The 20,883-nt window shown below is 38.9% G+C and overlaps 2 protein-coding genes across 4 annotated transcripts; one reads left to right on the plus strand and one right to left on the minus strand.

Annotated features, from left to right (window-relative positions):
• The first annotated feature begins 812 nt into the window (after positions 1 to 812).
• LOC117065250 (angiogenic factor with G patch and FHA domains 1-like) lies at positions 813 to 3,143 on the plus strand. Its single transcript, XM_033179856.1, has one exon. It carries the CDS (start codon positions 2,544 to 2,546, stop codon positions 3,087 to 3,089), a length of 546 nt encoding a protein of 181 aa, XP_033035747.1. The 5' UTR covers positions 813 to 2,543; the 3' UTR covers positions 3,090 to 3,143.
• Positions 3,144 to 6,986: 3,843 nt separating this feature from the next.
• Positions 6,987 to 20,881, minus strand: ANKRA2 (ankyrin repeat family A member 2). Of its 3 annotated transcripts, none has more exons than XM_033179858.1 (9): positions 20,320 to 20,881; positions 17,766 to 18,158; positions 16,311 to 16,469; positions 12,822 to 12,887; positions 10,712 to 10,809; positions 10,081 to 10,206; positions 9,549 to 9,615; positions 8,066 to 8,146; positions 6,987 to 7,503 (listed from the first exon to the last, which is right to left on the minus strand). In XM_033179858.1, exons 2-9 carry the CDS (start codon positions 18,052 to 18,054, stop codon positions 7,448 to 7,450), a joined length of 942 nt encoding a protein of 313 aa, XP_033035749.1. In that variant the 5' UTR covers positions 18,055 to 18,158; positions 20,320 to 20,881; the 3' UTR covers positions 6,987 to 7,447. The 3 variants fall into 3 exon arrangements, with proteins under 3 accessions (XP_033035749.1, XP_033035751.1, XP_033035750.1); XM_033179860.1 differs by having other exon boundaries at positions 17,753 to 18,158; XM_033179859.1 differs by lacking the exon at positions 20,320 to 20,881 and adding an exon at positions 20,152 to 20,304.
• Between the last annotated feature and the right edge of the window lie 2 nt (positions 20,882 to 20,883).

Genomic DNA, 20,883 nt, shown 5'->3' on the forward strand with positions numbered 1-20,883 from the left:
CACTGTTCCCTGGGGCCCGCAGTTTCAGCAAAGTTCCCTGCCGCGCCGGGAAGCCGTCCTGTTGCCCACTCTCACCCTTCCTCCTTTTCTGGCCCATCTGTCTCCCCACTGGCTCTCCAACACGACCCCCTTCCCTTCTCTGCTGTCCCCGGAGCCCCTCTTTGCTTCCCCAGCTGAGCCCCCTCTCTGACCGCTTCTCCCTCCCACCCCCCACCGAATCTCCCGGCTCCCACTGGGTGCCCCCTATCCCCAGGACCCAGGTCAACCACACAAAATTATTTTAAATGGGAAGATTTGAATTCCATTGAATTCATGAAAGCAGGAATCCATCTGGTCATATTCTAAATAATTTTGAAATGATAATAGCAACTATCAATTTAAAAGTTTAACCAGAGTTCAGAATACCCACCATTTTACCAGAAAAAAAAAAAAAAAAAGCCTGTTATAACTAACCAACTAATTCAGTAAATTTTCAGGATATAATATTAACATATGGACATCAGTTGCTTTTTTTTTTTTTTTACAGTAACAACAAAATATCTGAAAAAGGAATAAAGATAATTCCATTTACAATATTATCAAATAGAATGGAATACTTAGGAATGAGTTTAACAAAGAATATGAAAGATCTGCATACTGAAAACTACAAAATGTTGAGGAAAGAAAATGAAGAATACAAAATGGAAAATATATCCTGTGTTCATCGATTCTAAAAATTAATATTGTTAAAATATCCATACTACACAATGTGATCTAGAGTTAAATAAATTTCTATCAAAATTTTAATGCCATTTTATTAAAAATGCAGAACAACAATTTTAAAATTAGTATGGAACCACAAAAGACCTCAAATAGCCAAATACTGAGAAGAACAATTCCTGATTTCAAACTATATTACACTTCCGGATTTCAAACTATATTACAAAGCTATAGTCATCAAAATAGTATAGTACCTACATAAAAACCAATAGAACAGAATAGAGGACCCAGAAATAAACTCACAAATATACAGTCAATGAATCCTACAGAATGGAGAAAGGATAAACACATCAAGGAGTGGTGTAGGACAAAGTAGATATGCACAGACAAAAAGTAAACCTTTCTCTCATACCATCACAAAATGAATTTGAAATGAAATAAAGACTTAAGAACTGAAATCATGAATCCTCTAAAAAAAAAAAAAAAGCATGGGGAAAAACCTCCTTGACACTGGTCATGGCAATGATGCTTTGGATTTGACACCGAGAACACAGTCAGCAAAAGCAAAAATGAACAAGTGGAACTATGTCAAGGTAAAAAGTTTCCACACAATAAAGGAAACAACAAAATATAAAGGCATTATATGGGAGAAAATATTTGTAAGCCATATGTAGGACAATATGTTACTATCCAAAATATATATCATACTAATCAATACAAAAGAATCCACAGTAGAATTAAAAGCAGTTTCCTGATTAATAATTGGGCAAAATACATAAATAGCAATTTTCCAAAGATATACAAATGGCCAGCAGGTATATAAAAAAATGCTCAACATCACTAATTATCAGAGTAATTAAAATCAAAATCACAATGAAGTATCACCTTATCGTGGTGTTTGGATACCTATTATCAAAAAGTCAAAAGATAAAAAGCGTTAGGGTGCAGAGAAAAGAGAATACTTGTACACTGTTGCTGAGGATGTCAAATGGTGCAGCTATTATGAAAAACAGTATGGAGGTTCCTTACAATTTTTAAACTAGAACTACCATTAATCCCAATTCGAAATATATAGCCAAAGGGCATACAATCACTATAGTCAAGGGTATCTGCACTCCTCTGATACAGATAAATAGATTAACGGAGAGATATATAATTTCAGCTTTAATAAAAAATGAAATTCATTTACGATACTGATAAATCTTGAAGACATTATGCTAAGTGAAATAAGCTGAATTCAGAAAGACTACTGCATGATCTCGTTTGTATGTAAAATCTAAAAAACTAAGAAAAGAAAAAGCCATGGAAACAGAGTAGAACGGTGGTTCCCATGGGCCAGGAAGTGGGGAAAGTGGGGGGATAACCATGGAAGGGGGCACACCTTCAGTTATAAGGTGAGTAACTGCTGGGGACCTAATGTACAGATTGGTGACTATAGTTAATACTGTGTACTTGAAATTTGTTACAAAAGTAGATCTCAGGTGCTCTCACCACACGCACAGAAACGTATTAACTATGTGAGGGGATAGATATGTTAACTAGCTTAACTGAGATAATTTAAAGACGTATACACATCTCAAAACACTCTGTTGTACACCCTAAAAAATACACTTTTCAATTTGTCAATTATAGCTCAACAAATGGAGAAAAAAAAAAAAGAGTAACCAGCAGGTCATAGCTAGCCACATGGAAACTCGATTTAAAACACTCTTGGCCACCGTTTCCAGCTCCGCTCGGGAGCGGCCGAAGCGCTTCTGGTCCCTGGACTTCGAGGCTCCTCCCTCGGTCCCCGTAACTGGGGAAGGAACCATCGTTCCTGGGATTCCAGGCCGCGCAGATTGGGCATGGCCTTCGCAGTCCCCTTGCTCGTTACCGTAGCCCCGTTAGGCTCCGCGCTTCGGGGCCTCCTGGCCCGGGAGGCTGCCTGTGGCTGCCTGCGCGCCCTTGTGGCTGTGGCTTCGCTGGCCTCCGCTTCTGCCCCGCGCAATCCCTCCGCGGCCGCGGCCGCCTCGCGCCCGACCTCACGGTCTCGGACCGTCCCGGCCGCCGTCGCCTTCGCTGTGGACGCCCATCCTCCCCGAGCCCGAGGGGGCCCAACGGAGGCGGAAGGCGGAGAAGCTGGAACGCGAAAGCGGAGCTGCCGGCGGCAGGTGCGGGAACTGGAGAAGCTGGCCTCGCACAGGCTGCTCAGAGCGACACGAGCCACCGCCGGGAGCTCCACACGCAGCTGGAAGAACTCAGTAACGCACTCCGCTGTGGGAGAAATGGAGGTAATAAAAGTCTGGTGTAGAGAAGTACTCACAGAGAACCCTGCTCCTTGGTCAATCTCAGATTATTATTGTCAGACCTACTCTAATGATGTTAGTCTTCCAAATAAAGTGAGTGACTGAACTGTCAAATCAGCAAGATCAGGATATCAAAAGCTCTCAGTAGGTATGTAAATATAAGAACTGGTCACAGAAAATATTAAAGAGTAAACCAACAATTAATTAATTTAAGAATTTTACAATAGCCAGAGTCTGTCCTGTCTTTCATTCTTTTTTTTTCAAAAGGTCAATTCTCACTCTGTCACCTAGGCTGGAGTGCAGCGGCGTGGTCACAATTCTCTGCAGCTTTGAACTCCTGGGCTCAAGTGATCCTTCCACCTCAGCCTCCCAAGTGGCTGGGACTACAGGCGTGTGCTACCACACTCAGCTACTTTTTTTTTTTTAGTTTTTGTAGAGTCAGGGTCTTTCTATGTTGTCCAGGCTGAATTTGAACTCTTGACCGCAAGTGATCTCCCACCTCAGCCTCCGAAAGTGCTAGGATTACAGGTGTGAGCCAGTGCACCTGACCTTATTCTATTTTTATTTAGTTTATAACTCTCATATTTGTAAACATTTTATTCATTACACAACAAATCACTTAACAGCTATGAATACAATACCACTTAATAGAAATATTAATATTCAATGATATAACTTGCACAAAACATTTAGATATGTATAGTGTATGTATATGTATCCAACTGGTTATAAGCAGTTTGTTCTAACAAAAGAATTTCAAGTTTTAACTTTTTGTACGTATAAAGATAAAAAGGTATGATAATGAAATCTTAAAAGAATATTTTCTAAAAATGAGGAGGCTAACTTACATTTTAGAGAAAATTTCAAAGCTAAAAACTTTTAAAATCTTTACCGTATAATGACTAAAAATCATCCTTTATAATTTCCCTAAAAATGTATACATGTATCTAAGCTATTGGCATGCTTTTGTAAAGATCAAGAATATTAAAAATATTAACCTTTTCACTCAGATTTGCAGCTTTGTAGCTTCTTTTGCCGTAAGTAACTCTGGAGTGAATTTCGTTATCTAGTCAGCAGGTGATGTAAGAAAAGCGTTGTCACCAACACTTCAGGACACCTACGTTACTATACCTCTCAGGTCATGAAAGAAGGGAGATTAATTACAAGGGTGATTACCTTAACCCCAGCTGGCTTTCACTGAAGTAGTTAAAGGTCATGGTGACATGTCCTTTCCATGTCACAAGACACAAAGGTTGCCCAAAGACACTATCTAGAAAAATGTAATTTGATTCAGTCTTTACTACTTTTTTTTTTTTTTTTTGAGACAGAGTCTTACTCTGTCATCCAGGCTAGAATGCAGTGGCGCAGTCTCGACTCAGTGCAACCTTTGTCTCCTAGGTTCGATTGATTCTCCTGCCTCAGCCTTCCGAGGATTGTAGCTGGGATTGTAGGCGTGCGCCACCATGCCTGGCTAATTTTTGTATTTTTAGTAGAGACAGGGTTTTGCCATGTTGGCCAGGCTGGTCTCGAACTCCTGACCTCAAGTGATACACCTGCCTCGGCTTCCCAAAGTGCTGGAATTACTGGCATGAGCCACCGCACCTGGCCCTGTCTTTACTATTTATTCAAGTTCTTAGAATTAGTGAAGTCGCATGTTAATTTGAAGATTTTTGTCTGGTAAAGAAGCAAATACTTTATTTTGCCCCCAAATGGTAATTTATGTCCCTGTTGAACAGTAGCTAGGTTTGTATTCAATCCAGTAATCTTATCTTAATGTTGCCAAGAATTACCCAGCTTCTCAAATGCTCTTGGAGTCAGTTTTCATTTTATTGTTTTCCTCATTAATTAATGAGTTGAATAAAGTCCTTGTCATGTGTTTATGTGTAAGAGAGAGTCATGTCTTGTGACCTTTTGGAAATCACAGGTGATCATTTTTTAAGGTCATGTATTGAGATGTTTGAGAGGATTAGCCTGGCGGAGCCCAAGACACTGATTTGCCTGCTCATCTTTTCTTGACCTCCGAAGTGAATCCTGGGTGGCGACAGAGCTTGAACTTTTCTGACTCTCTAGTTCTTTTGCCCTTTCTGATTTTATGTATTCATATTTGTTTTTGTTTCTGGTTTGTACACTTTCAGTAACTTATTCCCTATTGGTAGCAACAAAACAATGATTGGGGACTTGCTTTTATGGTCTATTTGGTTATCTCAGTTGGATGAATAAGGGAGACCTGTTCTTTGTTGGGTGAGATTTGACAGAGAATTCAATTTATTGGTCTTTTTTTGTTTCTGTTTTGTTATTTTAATCTGTTTGTTTATAAGCAACCTTAAAGCAACCAAGAATTACTTGCTATGTTAGTCAGGCTTCTCCAGAGAGACAGAACCGTTGGGATACATGGAAGGGCATTTATTAGGAGGAAATGGCTCACACAATCACAGAGGTAGAGAAGTCCCACCACATGCCGACTGCAAGCTGGAGAAGCAGAGAAGCTGGCAGCGTGGCTCAGTCCAAGTCTGAAGCCTCAGAACCATGGAAGCCGACGGTGCAGTCCCCAGCCAGGCCTGAGAATTCTGAGATCTGCTGATTGTCAATCTTGAGTCACACTGGGGTGAAATGGTTATGCTAGTCAATTCTGGCAGAGATTGTTTCATTGCTCTTCAGTGGGGAAAGCACTTGCAAGCAATACTCGGAGTGATGTGCCCAAATAGATCACTGGATTTTGTTACTGTATAATATGAACAGGAATCAACACTTCATGGGTAAGTACCATTAGTAATAAAAGGAACCAAATGGAAGGGTAAATGGTTTTAGGTTAACCCACCAACAGTACTAGAAAATCAATTTAAAGTATATGTCTTACAGACTGTGGGTGAAACATTAGTACTATTTTCACATATTATTTATTTATTTAGAGTCTCACTCTGTCACCCAGGCTGGAGTGCAGTGGTACAATCTTGAGTCACTGCAATCTGTCTCCTGGGTTCAAGCAATTCTCCTGCCTCAGCCTCTTGCGTAGCTGGGATTACAGGCATGTGCCACCACACCCAGCTAATTTTTGTAGTTTTAGTAGAGATGGGGTTACACCATGTTGGCCAGGCTGGTCTCGAACACCTGACCTCAAGTGATCTGCCCACCTTGGCCTCCCGAAGTGTTAGGCTTACAGGCGTGCACCACCACACCCGGCCTCACATATTATTTAGATTTGCATTTGGTGTAAACATCTATTGTTTTTCTTTCCCCCCTGCTTTTCCTTTAGGTAACCTTTGCCTGCCACATTCCCTGTGGTCTGGGGGCAATGCTGGGTATTGTTAATCAGTCACCCCTTCTCCCCCAACTCAGCGGTATATTTATATGCCATGCTTAACAGAGTTCTGCCTCCTGGGAATGTAAATCCTGAGCAGAATGACAAACAAGGGGTTTAAAGCTAAACATCATAGTAACAGCATCCGAAATGCCTGGCCATGGTTTCCTGACCGAGATCCTTAGTTGCCTTTCATTCCTTGGGACTGCATGCTTCTTCGGCTTCCTCTTCCATTCTGTATCCTTCCATTCTGTTTAGATTAGCTAGATCAAGTTTATGTGGCTTACAACCAAGTACCGTAACTGACAAAACATCTATTTTCCAGGTGAAGTGATTTAAGTCAAGTCCTATACTCAGTGGTCAAATCAACTTCTAACCCATGGCTCTTTCTTCATGGCTTCTGTGAAACACAGATTTGTAGTGCTCCCTTTGTGCCATTAGAGAATATCGCACTTGTACTGAAGAACTGACTTCTCTTCACAGAGGTCTTTTCCTACTGAAAAACTTCCTTAAAAGAGAAAAATATTCTAAATATACTTCTAGAAATGACAGTAAGTCTTTGTTGATTGACTTAGATTCAGTTTATTTTAATTACATATATTGTTTGATCTAATGAAGTATTACGGCAGGACAGAAGGGTGAAATTAAAAATCCTAAAGAAATCTCTAATAATCTCGTATACTCAAAAAAAGTATTATACAAACTGACAGAAAAAGTATTTTATTTATTTATAATATCATTTTGTAAACAATCACACTGTGCACTTTTTAATTCAACAATAAGAAAAATTTTTTTCTAGGGATTAATAGCAAACCCTATATAAAGTGAATGACTTAATACATGAGTGAAGATGACTAGGGTAGAATAATTTCTGAAAATGTCAAGTTACAGCACTTGATACAAAGAACGATGATAACTATCTGTACCATAAAAATTTACATGCCATGAAACATTAATTTATAATTTTAAATATACAGTAAAACATAGTTACAAAAAGGGTATTAAATTTATTATAAACCAGTGAATTACTCAGAGAAATATTTATTAAAACCTACTAAAAACCAGTAAATATTGCAACTGAGGTAAACATTTATAAGTAAACAAAACTATCACTTATAAGGACCAAGAAGTAAACAAAAGGGCAGATGCTTTCTGACGATGGTGTCTACTCCTTGATATTTTGAAGCAGCCTCAACAAATGTGACTCAATAACCTGTTGAACTAGAACAGACAGATCATCAAGATTACAGCACACTGACTATACATTTCTTAAAAAACTATCAAATTTAACTTAGCCCCAATATTTTCGTAAAATAAAGTTATTTCTAAGCAGGATACATGCATAGTCTGAGGGCGATAATACAATGCAACACTTTAAAATACTTGAAACTTAGTCTGTCCCTGAGTAACTGTCCAAGTTACTGGACGTTGTATCTTGGTTTCTGTATTTTTGAAACTGAAGGAGTCCAGAATACAAGATTATCCTAAGGTTGCCTTATAAATAGTTTGCTATCAAAATATGAAATAAATCTTATAAACAGGTATGCACTTATCCTCCGGTAACTAATTATTTGGTTTGGTGAAAAGTATAGTAACTAGACTTTTTTCTAACTTATTTCTAGACTTTATAGGAATTTGTGGACTTTTCCCAAAGTTAAAAGTGTACGTCAGGAGTTGGGATAACGTGTTTTAGGATTACAGTGATAAAGATGGTTTGGAGTACTGGCTTATACTATTTACAGAGCTTTACTAAGATGAGACACAAGAGTTCGAACATACTTACCACTTCTATAGCCCAGGGCTACAGCTAGATCCATAGAATTATATCCAGAGTCAGTTTCAATTGTTGGGTCAGCCCCACTTTCTATACCAAAATAGAAAAATCTACATGAATGAAATGAAAATGCAAGATATGTTTGTCTATTATTGGCTCATGTAGAAATAGCTGGAGAGTCTTCAGTTTGGAGAATGTTTTTAGGGTAGTCTGACAAAGTACAGAATGCATGGGGTACTCAGAATTTATTTTAGTGGATTGGAGGGAAGACACTTCAAACAAACAGCATCCTCTGGAGTAGCTGAAACTCATACACAGTGAAAGATAAAGCTCATACGTAAGGACACTGTAGAAAGAAAACAATAGTGAATTCATTTTCTTTTCTTCATTTTTTTTTTCCCTGACAGAGCCTTGCTCCATTGCCCAGGCTGGAATGCCACGGTGTAGTGTCGGCTCATTGCAACCTCTGCCCCTGGGGTTCAAGCGATCCTCCTACCTTAGCATCCTGAGTAGCTGGGATTACAGGCGCCCACCTGCCTGGCTAATTTTTTTTTTTTTTTTTTTGAGGCGGAGTCTCGCTGCCGGGACTGGAGTGCAGAGGCCGGATCTCAGCTCACCGCAAACTCTGCCTCCCGGGTTTACGCCATCCTCCTGCCTCAGCCTCCCGAGGAGCTGGGACTCAGGCGCTGGCCACCTCGCCCGGCTAGTTTTTGTATTTTTTTTAGTAGAGACGGGGTTTCACCGTGTTAGCCAGGATGGTCTCGATCTCCTGACCTCGTGATCCGCCCGGCCTCTGCCTGGCTAATTTTTATATTTTTTGTAGAGATGGGGTTTCACCATGTTGGCCAGACTGGTTTGAACTCCTGACCTCAAGTAATCCACCCGCCTTGGTCTCTCAAAGTGTGGGATTACAGGCATGAGTCACTGTGCCCGGCCACATAGTGGATTCACATGTGACCCCCCAAATGAAAGCAACAAGGGGCCGGGCGCGGTGGCTCAAGCCTGTAATCTCAGCACTTTGGGAGGCCGAGGGTGGATCACGAGGTCAGGAGATCGAGAGCATCCTGGCTAATACGGTGAAACCCCGTCTCTACTAAAAAAATACAAAAAAACTAGCCGGCCGATGTAGCCGGCGCCTGTAGTCCCAGTTACTCTGGAGGCTGAGGCAGGAGAATGGGGTAAACCCGGGAGGCGGAGCTTGCCGTGAGCTGAGATCCAGCCACTGCACTCCAGCCTGGGCGACAGAGCGAGACTCCGTCTCAAAAAAAAAAAAAAAGAAAAAAAAGAAAGCAACTGTGGTATGTGATGGAGGTGCTTCTCACATGGGCAACTTTATGGTGGCAGGTGCTCTAGGGGTGAAGAGCAGCAAGATTCATGTATTTAACAATAGTTAATGATTCTCTTGAGTAGCACCGGGGGAGGCCAGGTTGAAAAAATAAAATCAAGTCCTCACATGGCATTTTCTACATAGTATTCACTTTTATCTGCTTACCTAAGAGCATCTTTACACATTTCACATGATTTCCATGTACAGCATAAAGCAGAGGTGTTCCTCCATTCTGCAAAACGAAAAGGTGATTCAGAGTTTTTCAGGGTGAGCAAGACTCTAATTTAATGCTGCTGTGAGAAGTTTTACTAGAATTGGACATACAATCATTTAAAGTAATTTTAATATTTTGTGAAGGATACTTAAATCAGAACTAATAATTGAGTCTGTGATATTAACTTTTTCTTCTAGGTATTTAGCTAATTATTCTTCTTTATTTATTCTTTGATTTATTTTTTAGAAACAGGGTCTGTGTTACCCAGGCTGGAGTGCAGTGGTGCAATCATAGCTCACTGCAGCCTCAAACTTCTGGGCTCCAGCCATCCTCCCGCTTCAGCCTCTCAAGCAGCTGGGACTACAGGTGTACACCACCATGCCCAGTCTATTTCTTCTTTAATAAAACTTACTGCATCTCTCCTGAACCAAACAAATTCTAAAACTTGTTAGAGTAATTTTAAATGTAGTATCACAAACTTACCCAATCATATTCATTTACATCAACTCCACAATCAAGCAGCATTTTGACAATATCTGTGTAGCCTTTACTACAGGCCAACGACAGTGCACTTTCTCGACCTTTTCCTAAAAGTTGGGGATCAGCGCCCTGGTATGGGAAGTAGAGATAAAAGACTTCTCAATTAGTTTAAACAAGAATATTGTTATCCCTGTCTACAATAATTATAGTAAAACACTAGGCCTGGTAATGTTCTGGGCTTAATATAGAAATAATGAAAACTTTTACTCATGGATGCTTTTATTGAGATTGCCTGGATGCCTTCCTTCCTCTGTCCTGTATCAATCCCCTAATTATCCTCATTCTGGAGTCAAGTCACGCTCCTCCATGAAGCCTTCTCCTTCAAAGCTGACAGTACTTCTGTTCCCGTGGGACTTAGAGAGGTCTGGGCCTTAAATTATTTCTTACTGTTGCATGTATGATTAGTCTTGTCTTCTCAAATAGATCCAAGTTCCACGAGAATATGAAAAGCATTAAACTTTTTTTGGTAGCCTCTACCATTATACCTAGCTGGCTGGATATATAAAAACTCTACTAATGACTTAACTGAACTTAAGTAACTATACATATACATTTTCTGAGGCATTTTCCTTACATTCTGAAGTAGGAACTCTACCACAGCTATTTGCCCGTGTGCTGCAGCCCACATCAGAGGAGTAAATCCTTCTTCATCCGTGTGATTGATAACATTTTCTATTTAAAAGAAAAGCAATTTTTGTGATCTAATTTAACAACCACATCTTAATATCACTATGAAAAACTGGCATTCCGAAGAGTTGATTATAATACTCAACAAAGTTCACTTTTTGCTGACTTTTCACTGGTGTCCTCTTGCATGTTGTTGTAATTTGTAGTCTGAATGTATTAAAATATGCCTCAGTGTACATAGCCGGGTTCAGATAACATATTACTTAAAGTACAAACTACCAGACATGACATAATGCCAGGTACAAGGCAGTCAAAAGAACATTGGTCTCAGAATCAGGAGACCAGAGTTTGAATTCTGGCTCTGTCACTTTCTAGCCATATGACCCTGGGCGAGACACTTAATCTCTTCAACATACAGAATTCCTTGCTTACCTCGATGTACAGTTGGGAGGATCATAATAAAAATGAGATTATATGATAGCCCTCAGCATTACAGAAATACATAAACTTACTGAATCTTATTAAAGCTATCTTCTACTCCACAGCTAACATTGCTGCCTGTGAATTTCTCTCATTCTTGTGTTCGCTAACACAATGTTACGTGGATGACAGATAATATAATGTGAATGAAGAATAGTCTCAAATACAGTACCATGCAATTCTACCTTGAACCTCATTTTCTTCTCTAGATTGTCTACTAGTTATTAAGTCCACAGCCTTTTCTCTAAATTTATTTAGTAGATTGAAGACGCCTCCAAATATTCATAAACAAACAGAAATATAATGATTAAGTCTTTCTTATAAAAATGATGTGATTAAGCAAAATAAAACTCTTTGATCAGACTCCCTGTATTCCATAAACAGTTTTGGGACAACTGGCTAACTTTTAAAGCATGAAAATAAAAATACAGCTCAATCTTTACTCCATTACAACAAAACATATTCCATGTGAATTAAAGATTGAAATGTAAAAAGGAAACCCCAGAAGTTCTAGAATAAGGAATGAGTGAATTTATTTATAATCTTAAAATGGGAAATCCTTTCTAAGCAAGATATAAAATCCAGAAGTCACAAAGAAGAAAATAAATTTATGACTTACAAATGTTATGCTTTCAGAACTTCATAAAGGAAGCCAAAGGAAAAATGACAAGCTGGGGAACAATATATGCAACATAAACAACAACAAAAAGCTAATTTCCTTAATTTAGAGTTTACATACCAGTATATAGCAGGCAGTTCACACACACAAAATTCCAGTAGACCATAACTTAAAAAATGTAAATGAAACTATTCTGAGATGCCATTTTTCACCTGTCAGATTAGCAAAATTTGGAGTCTGCTAATATCCTATATCAGTGAGGGCATGGGGAAACAGAAACTCTAGCTCTGGTGTAAGGACACACATCTGGTTTTACATATATATTATATATTTACATATATAAGTTGTATGTATATATGCACATATATGTATGTATGTGTATATATACAAACATACACACACACCCTTTGACTCAGCAAATCTACTTGTGGGAATCTGCCCTATAGATATACTTTAAGTTTTAAGTATAAACCTAAAACTTAAGGGGGGGCAGTTAAAATAAATAACAGAACATGTATATGCAATACAATGCACACTTATGGAACTATAAAAACAATAAAATAGGTCTTTAATATGTGCTTATATAGAAAGCTCTTCACAGTATTCAGTGTAAAATGGTGCAACGTAGTATATATTTTCCCTTTTGTGTAAGTAAGAAGCACATACACATTCTCACACATAACCTGAAACACAAATAGAAATGTTTTCCATAAAAATTTTCTGAAAATGTAAGAAACTTATAATGTTTGCTTTTGGGGAAAAGGCAAGGGTGGTAAAGGAACTTTTACATTTTATATTCCTTTTTTCTTTTTTTTTTTTTAACTATCCATTGGGTTATCTGCCTGGTGAGTTTATGTAACTATTTGTTTTTGTCTTTATACATTCTTATATTAAAATAAAATAACAAATCTAATAAATCCTATTGAATTTGTTTAAATATTTTTAAATAGGCTATTACCTTGTTCGATACGAGTAGCCAGATACAGCATCTCTCCCTGAGCAGCCAACTGGTGAACAGACAAAGCTGAAACAGTACAGAAAATACTTCATGCATTATCTATAGGGTACACTTGCATCATCCCAGGGTTCATGTTTGTGTCACAATTTTCTTTTCCAAAACAAAAACTATAATTTTATTGTTTTAAAAATATAACTTAAAATGTATCCTAAAATTAAGGCTGGGCGCAGTCGCTCATGCCTGTAATCCCAGGACCTTGGTAGGCAGAGGCAGGTGAATCACTTGAGGTCAGGAGTTTGAAACCAGCCTGGCCAACGTGGCAAAACCCTGTCTCTACAAAAAATACAAAAATTAGCTAGGCGTGGTGGCGCACGCCTATAATCCCAGCTACTTGGGAGGCTGAGGTGGGGGGAATCACTTGAATCAGGGAGGCAGAGGTTGCAGTGAACTGAGATTGCGCCACTGCAGTCTAGTCTGTGTGACAGAAAAAAAAAAAAGTATCCTAAAATTACAAGTACTCATTCTGTATCTGAGAATTGATTCATATTCACTTAAGGTAATTTTGATATCTACAATTTTATTTTTATGAGACAGGGTTTCATCATGTTGCTCAGGTTGGCCTTGAACTCCAGGGTTCAAGCGGATCCTCCCACCTTGACCTCCCAAAGTGCTGGGCTTACAGGCATGAACCCCCATGCCTCGGCCTTTTAAAAAAATCTACAAATTGTTATTATCAATGAAATCTATTCTCAAGAAATGGCTTAGGTATTTAATTTTTAAAATGCTATTTCTGTATCCAAACTTAAGAGGAAGATGGGTCTAAAAGACAGGAAGACACTTTTTGTCTTTTTATTGACTGACCCCATTGTGGTCTTAAATATTTTTATTTCAAGACTCTATGGGGTTTTCTTTTTACAAGGAATGAGGTCATAAATGAAAAACAGGCCTTGAGAGTAAATTTATTTATTTATTTTGAGACAGGGTCTCAATTTGTCACCCAGCCTCAATCTCCTGTGCTCAAGTGATCTTCCTGCCTCATGCCCCCAAATAGTTGGAACTACAGGTGGGTGCCACCACGTCTGGGTAATTTTCATATTTTTTGTAGAGACAGGGTTTTGCCATGTTGCCCAGGTCTTCAACTCCTGAACTCAAGCAATCCGCCAGCCTCAGCCTCCCAAGGTGCTAGGGTTATAGGCATGAGCCACTGTGCCTGGCCTGAGAATAAATTCTTGAGTGTAGGCCCAGCTGTGGCTGATTAGCTGTGTGATCTTGGGTAACTTTAAACATTTTTGTCTGTAACGTGGGATGTAAATCAAATGATCTTAGGTATTTGTTTTTAGCTCAAAAATTCTATGGTGGATTATTTTAAGACAACTTCTTTAAAGACAATGCCAAATAGGGAGAGTTCTCCTTAAAAATTAGTAGCATTTGATCATTGACTTCAATGATACGATTGGATGGCCTTACTACAGAAGGAAAAGCAACTGGTGTCCTATGCAAATTTATGTAAGTAAACCAGAAATGGCCAACAGTGGGGTGAGAGTCCTACAGGAAGATTCTTCCTAGCTCAAACTGTTACAGTATGTGACTCAGAAATCAGGAGGGATTTAGTGTTTCCAAAGAAAAGACAGATTTTGTCATGCTTTAGAATATAGATATATTTATATTACATTCTCAAATACAGTGACTAACATATATACAGTTAAATACTAACACAAATACAGTTGTTTTTCTCTTTTGAACATACTTATGCTACATAGAATATTTTTGTAGTTTAAATAGAAAAACTTTACTTCCTCTAGAATGATTCTACATTTAAAAAGTTGTGGATTCAAGGTATTAAAAGAGGCAGTTTCATATTCATATTATATTCAAATTCAAAATTACAGTGCAAATCACTCAGCTTTTACTATAAAATCATTTATTAATCAGTGATCTGGTTTATAAGTAAAATGTGAAGCCTTGAACTCCAAGAACATGAAAACACTGACAGTGTTTTAATTTCAAAGGGCTCAGAATTATTATCTGTAATCTCATTAACTCATTTTTATAGTAAAACTTTTAAGTTTTCATAATATTTTAATCTGTATTTGCTCTCAACAGAGAAATGTAACACATGAACTTATTTACTTATTATTGATTGGAATCAGGGTCTCACTCTGCTGCTCAGGCTGGGGTGCAGGGGCGTGATCACAGCTCATTGTAGTCTTGACCTCCTGGGCTCAAGTGATCCTCCTGCCTTAGCCTCTTGAGTATCTGGGACTACAGGTGCATGCCACCACACCTGGCTAATTAAAAAAATTTTTTTTGGTAGAGATGGGGTCTTGTTATGTTGTTCAGGCTGGTCTTGAACTCCTGAGCTCAAGTAATCCTACCTCAGTATCCCAAAGTGCTGGGATTATAGGTGTGACCCACTGTGTCTAGCCCCACGTGAAATATTAAAAAATGTAATAATATATGAAAAAGTTTTCAATTGCTAAAACTACCAGGACATCACTTAAGCTTTCAAAAAACTTAAGTTTAGTGCATTTATTTATTTATTTTTAATTGACAATAATTGTGTATATCTATGGAGTACAAAGGGGTATTTTAATATATGTTTATATTGTGGAATGATTAAAGCCAATTAACAAATCTATCACCTCACATACTTACTTTTTTGTGGTGAAAATATTTAAAATTTACTCTTTTAACAATTTTGAAAAATATAATACATTATTATTTTTTATTTTTATTTTTCTGAGACAGGGTTTCACTCTGTCACTCAGGCTGGAGTACAACGGTGCAATCTTAGCTCATTGCAACCTCCCCCTCCCAGGTTCAAGTGATCCTCTTATCTCAGCCTCCCAAGTAGCTGGGAACACAGGCATGCACCACCACACCTGGCTATTTTTAAAAAGTTTTTCGTTTTTTATTTTTTGTATTTTTAGTAGAGACAAGGTCTTGCTGTGTTGCCCTGGCCAGTCTTGAATTCCTGAGCTCAAGCGATCCACCAGCCTCGGCCTCCCAAAGTGTTGGGATTACAGGTGTGAGCCACCATGCCCAGCCTTCACTGCATTATATTTATTATAGTCACCATTGTGCACAATACGGTATTAAGTAGTCCTCCTGTCTAGCTAAAACTTTGTATCCTTTGACCAATATCTCTACCCTTTCAGCATCTACTCACCTCTCCCAGCCTCTGTAAACACCAGTTTACTGTGTATTTCCACTGAGTTCTACTTTTCCAGATGTCCCATATAGTGAGATCGTGTGGTATTTGTCTTTCTATGCCTGACTTATTTCACTTAGCATAATGTCCTCCAGGTTCATCCATGTGTCGCTAAGTGACAGAATTTCCTTCTTTTTTAAGGTTGAATAGCATTCCATTGTGTAGTATAATATTTCTTTATCCAAAGAATATGCATTTAATGAAAATAATGTTTTAAAGTCAAATTCTTGAAAGTATTATATTAAGAATATAGTAATACATCAGTGGCAAATACTTACAATTTGCTAACAGAGGTGTGGTAGAGACCTCATTTCCTCTGTGTTTGTTGGTTAAAGTAGTTGACTGTTTTATGGGTGAGAAATGCTTTGTTGTAGATGGGGTGTAGACATGCCTTACTTGAATTCCCGGAGAAGGAGATGTATGGATATTGCATTCAGCTAAGTAAAAAACAAATGTAAACACATTAAAAGCATTTCAATAAGAGTTCTATGTCAATGCCTACATTTAAAAAGAAATACATGAGGTATAATAGCTTCAATTAAACTATTTATCAAGTGATACTAAATTGTTTTTATCATAGAAAGTCCATACTTCCTTGTTTGCATAGTGGCGAGTTAATCTAGGCTGGGCATGGTGCTCAAGCCTGTAATTCCATCACTTTGGGAGGCCAAGGCAGGTGGATCACCTGAGGTCAGGAGTTTGAGACCAGCCTGGCAGACATGGTGAAACCCCGTCTCTACTAAAAATACAAAAAATTAGCTGGGCATGGTGGTGTACGCCTGTAATCCCAGCTACTCGGGAGGCTGAGGCAGGAGAATTGCTTGAACCCAGGAGGTCGAGGTTGCAGTGAGCCAAGATCTCGCCACTGCACTCCAGTCTAGGTGACAGAGTGAGGCTTCCACTCAAAAAAAAAAAAAAAAAAGTCTGTACTGTACTACCACAGTGAAAGTTCTGGAAAAAAATATTAATCTTGAGTGATGTTATCCTAAGAGAATAGTTTTATTATTCAGGGTATCATTATAAAAGCAAATCTAGGGCATGATGACAGACTTCAATGCATTAAAGCATAGAAAGTGAATGCACATTAAATATTCATAAGAACAGGAATATTCAGGAAGGGATATTACACTAATTCATTTCTAAAAGGAACACGAATTTTTTTTCTTATGATTTTATTTTTTGAGACAGAGTCTCACTCTGTTGCCCAGGCTGGAGTACAGTGGCATAATCTCAGCTCACTGCAACCACCGCCTCTCTGGTTCAGGCAATTCTCGTGCCTCAGCCTCCTGAGTAACTGGGATTACAGGTATGTGCCACCATGCCTGGCTAATTTTTGTATTTTTAGTAGAGACGAGGTTTCACCATGTTGGCTAGGCTGGTCTTGAACTCCTGACCTCAAGTGATTTGCCCGCCTCCGTCTCCCAAAGTGCTGGGATTACAGGCATGAGCCACTGTGCCCAGCCCTATGATTTTTAAAGGAACAATAGGGAACTTCATTAGGGAATTTGTAAACAAACATTAAAAAGGAAGTTTTTAAAAAAATCAACATGTACTTCCTTTAAATATTATATAATCTGAAATTATTTTAATTTGGCTTCTGTGAGATTCCAGAAAATCATATTAAAAAATGACTTCTAAACTGTCTTCCCAAACTTAAAATTTCATGATTGGGAAAAAAACCCAAATACACGAAAACAAAAACAAACGCAGATATTTATACCATAACTTTCAACCTTTAAATAGGACAGATGCCACCTCCAGGTCAGAGTTAACCTGATCTTGAATATTTTTACTATCTTCTTCATTTAAGGACTTCACAAATCGAGAACACACATTCATATCAAATCGGTTAGGCAATATGAATTTCATTCCCATGGCAACACCCTGAGCTGACCCTTCTTCTGAATTTGGGTCCAGTGGATGTTCTATTTTAATGTCTGGCATGCCAGTTAGGCTATAAGTGCTGGGACACTCTTCCACTATAAGCTGGGCTCCAATATCCAGATTTGTTGATGTAGCCATGATTTCAACTGTAGTTTCAATAATTAAAACATTTCTTCATGATTTCCTCTTGGTTTTATAAGAGCAGTATCCAGTGTATTCTTGGAATTTGGATATTTAAAAATCTGAAAGAAAAAAATTAGAAAATTAAAAGTATTCTATCAACTTAGGCAAAAATACACAAAATAATCATTTTCAATCCAGTTTTGAAACAATGCTCTTGAAAGCACCTATACATAATAGAAAGCATATAATGTTCAGAGGTAGAGAAACCTGAGTATGTAACCAAGCTTTGCCATTAATTAGCTGTGTGACCTGTATAAGTTACTCAATCCCTCTGAGTTTCCGTGTCATTTATAAAATAGGGATACCACCATTAACCTTACAGGGTTCTAGTAAAGACCAAATGAAATACTGGACAGTGACATTCTCACCTCCATCATTAAATTCCAATAAATTTTAGTTACTGTTTCTCCCATTTCCTATACCTGAATATTGCCAAATGGATAAAAGATCAGGCTAACAATGAAAATAAACTTTAACTTCTTACCTAAGGTTAGTTCTTTAATATGCTATGTTTATATAGATGGCCCTTAGTTTGAATTTAGAAATGATATAATTCATGTTGTATCCAAGTTTATTGGCATTGTTATCTGTAACGCCTGTGATTCCTAGACCGTGAAAGACTTTACAGAACTTTGGTTTTCATGAACTGAAGGTACATTTATCAATTTTTGTTCAGATTAAGCATTAGCAACTTAATGTAGGTTTCATGACAAATAAAGTAGGTAGATTATGGATTGGCTTTCCAAGATATGTAATTGTCTTAGATACATTATCATTTGGGACAGGAAGGAAATTAATAACATCCAGTTAATTTTTTCACGTTAGGGTTTATTGCCTCTTAGAAGTTTTGAGAGGGTGCAGGGTGTTATAAAATTGGAATTCGAATTAAAAGAAAAATGCATTAGGATCACAGTGGAGCAAGGGTCACCAAACCCTACATTTACAGATAACCACCTTTTACAATTTTAAAAACATTTTCAAAGATTAATCCTTATAACAATCCTTTGAGTAGGCAGGTCAGATAATCATATGTCCACCTAGGAGAGGAGAAAAAGGAAACTCATGAATTATGAGGGCTTACTCAGCTCTTCTTACTCCATCACTCTGACCATTAAAATGAGGCAGCACGGAACAAAGCCAAAACCTCTACGAGAGAGTTGAACAAATAACACATAGTATATAGTAAGGGGGGAAAAAAAAGGGCAGGAAGAAGGTTAATACATTTCGGCAAAAAGAAGGAAACCAGAAAAGAAAACAAGTTCAGTGATTCAAAGGGAGATGGATGTGCAATGCATTAGTCCATGCTGTTTTAAAAGGTACTAGACAATCCCAACTGTGTTTCCTGAGGGAAGAACCATCTCCCCCTTTCTCCTATCCAGCAGTTGGCTAAGTGCAACTCCCCTAAGCTCTCTGAGTACCCTGCATATATCTGTATTTTAGCATTTACCATTCTCTTGACCATTTAAATAGCATCTAAATTGAAAACTCCCCTAGGATGGGGACCACTCTTACCAATCTCTGCACACAAAACAGTACTTGATCCTACCAGGTGCTCCGTAAATGTTTTCTGATCTTAACTTTAATAATTTTTTCCATACTCTTTTTTCTATTTCTAACATTTGCTGATTAGACCTGGCTTTCCACTCCCAATATCGCTACTAACGAGCTGGGCAATCCTGGACAAATAAATAATACAAGTTTTCTGAAATTCACCTATTATAAAAAGGTGTTGAAATAGGCCTTTCTAATATTCTTTCCAGCTCTAAACAGCTTCCATGTTACAAATCAAGATTTATAGATGGAATTACAGGTCTTCGAGAGGAGAATAGCAAATGTGCATAGGGGAAGGGGGTGGGTGGAAAAAGAACGCTTATCTTGGCACAGCAGTCTAATGAGAGGAGAAGCAAAGTTGATTGGTAAGACAAAATTTTGAAGAACAGGAGAGGGAGGCGGGGCTGAGGGAGGCGGGGGGGTGTGGGGGGTGGGGTAAACACAACTTAGAAGAGGAGGTGGTGAGAAAAAGGGGGTAAGGCAATAGATAGCTAGGTTCACCTTGATCTGTCAGAGCCCAGGGATGAAGGGATAGAGAGTCTAAGGAGATAAAGTGGGCAGCTATGCTAGTTCCTGCGGATGTTAATAATAGGAGCCCCTCGTTTCTTCCTGATCCTGGAATTATCCTACAAGGAGAGGAAGGTGCTATGAAAATAAACGATGCCTCACAGGCTACAGGTGTCCCAGCGTCCCGAGACAGGAGCCCGCTGGAGGGGAGACTCTTGTAGGAAAGGAAGTCCGTTCTGTCGCCACCGGCCAGCTGTGCCCGAAAAGTCCCAGGAAGAAACTCTCGCTCATCCGCGGCGAGCGGATCCCGGGCACGGGGGCTGGAGGCCGACCCGGTGAGAGTGCAGGGTCTCGCGACCACCGACGACAGCAGACAGCGAGTCGAGCCTTCCCATCTGAGGCCAGCTTCAGTACAGGCCTCCAAGCCCGGGCTTGTTTTGGCCGCGACGTCACTTCCGAGTTCTTCTTTCGCCTTCTGGCTGAAAAACGTTCTGTAGCAGTGCAGCTGAGACTTTCAGGTTTTCTTTTCTTTGTCTCTCTCTCCTTTTTTTCTTTTTTTTTTTTTTGCCGCCTTTACGCGCCAAGGCCCATCCTGCCGGAGTACTACACAGATAGGGTCATTTCAGTTGACGGTTCTGGGTCACCAGAGCAGAGGAAGCCCTAATTTCGCCCTCCGGTCCCGCCTCCTGCTACAGATCGCCCCGCCCACCTGGCTCGCCTCTGCGC

This window comes from Trachypithecus francoisi, unplaced genomic scaffold, assembly GCF_009764315.1.
Source record: "Trachypithecus francoisi isolate TF-2019V2 unplaced genomic scaffold, Tfra_2.0 Lachesis_group2, whole genome shotgun sequence".
NCBI classification, from domain to species: Eukaryota; Metazoa; Chordata; class Mammalia; order Primates; family Cercopithecidae; genus Trachypithecus; species Trachypithecus francoisi.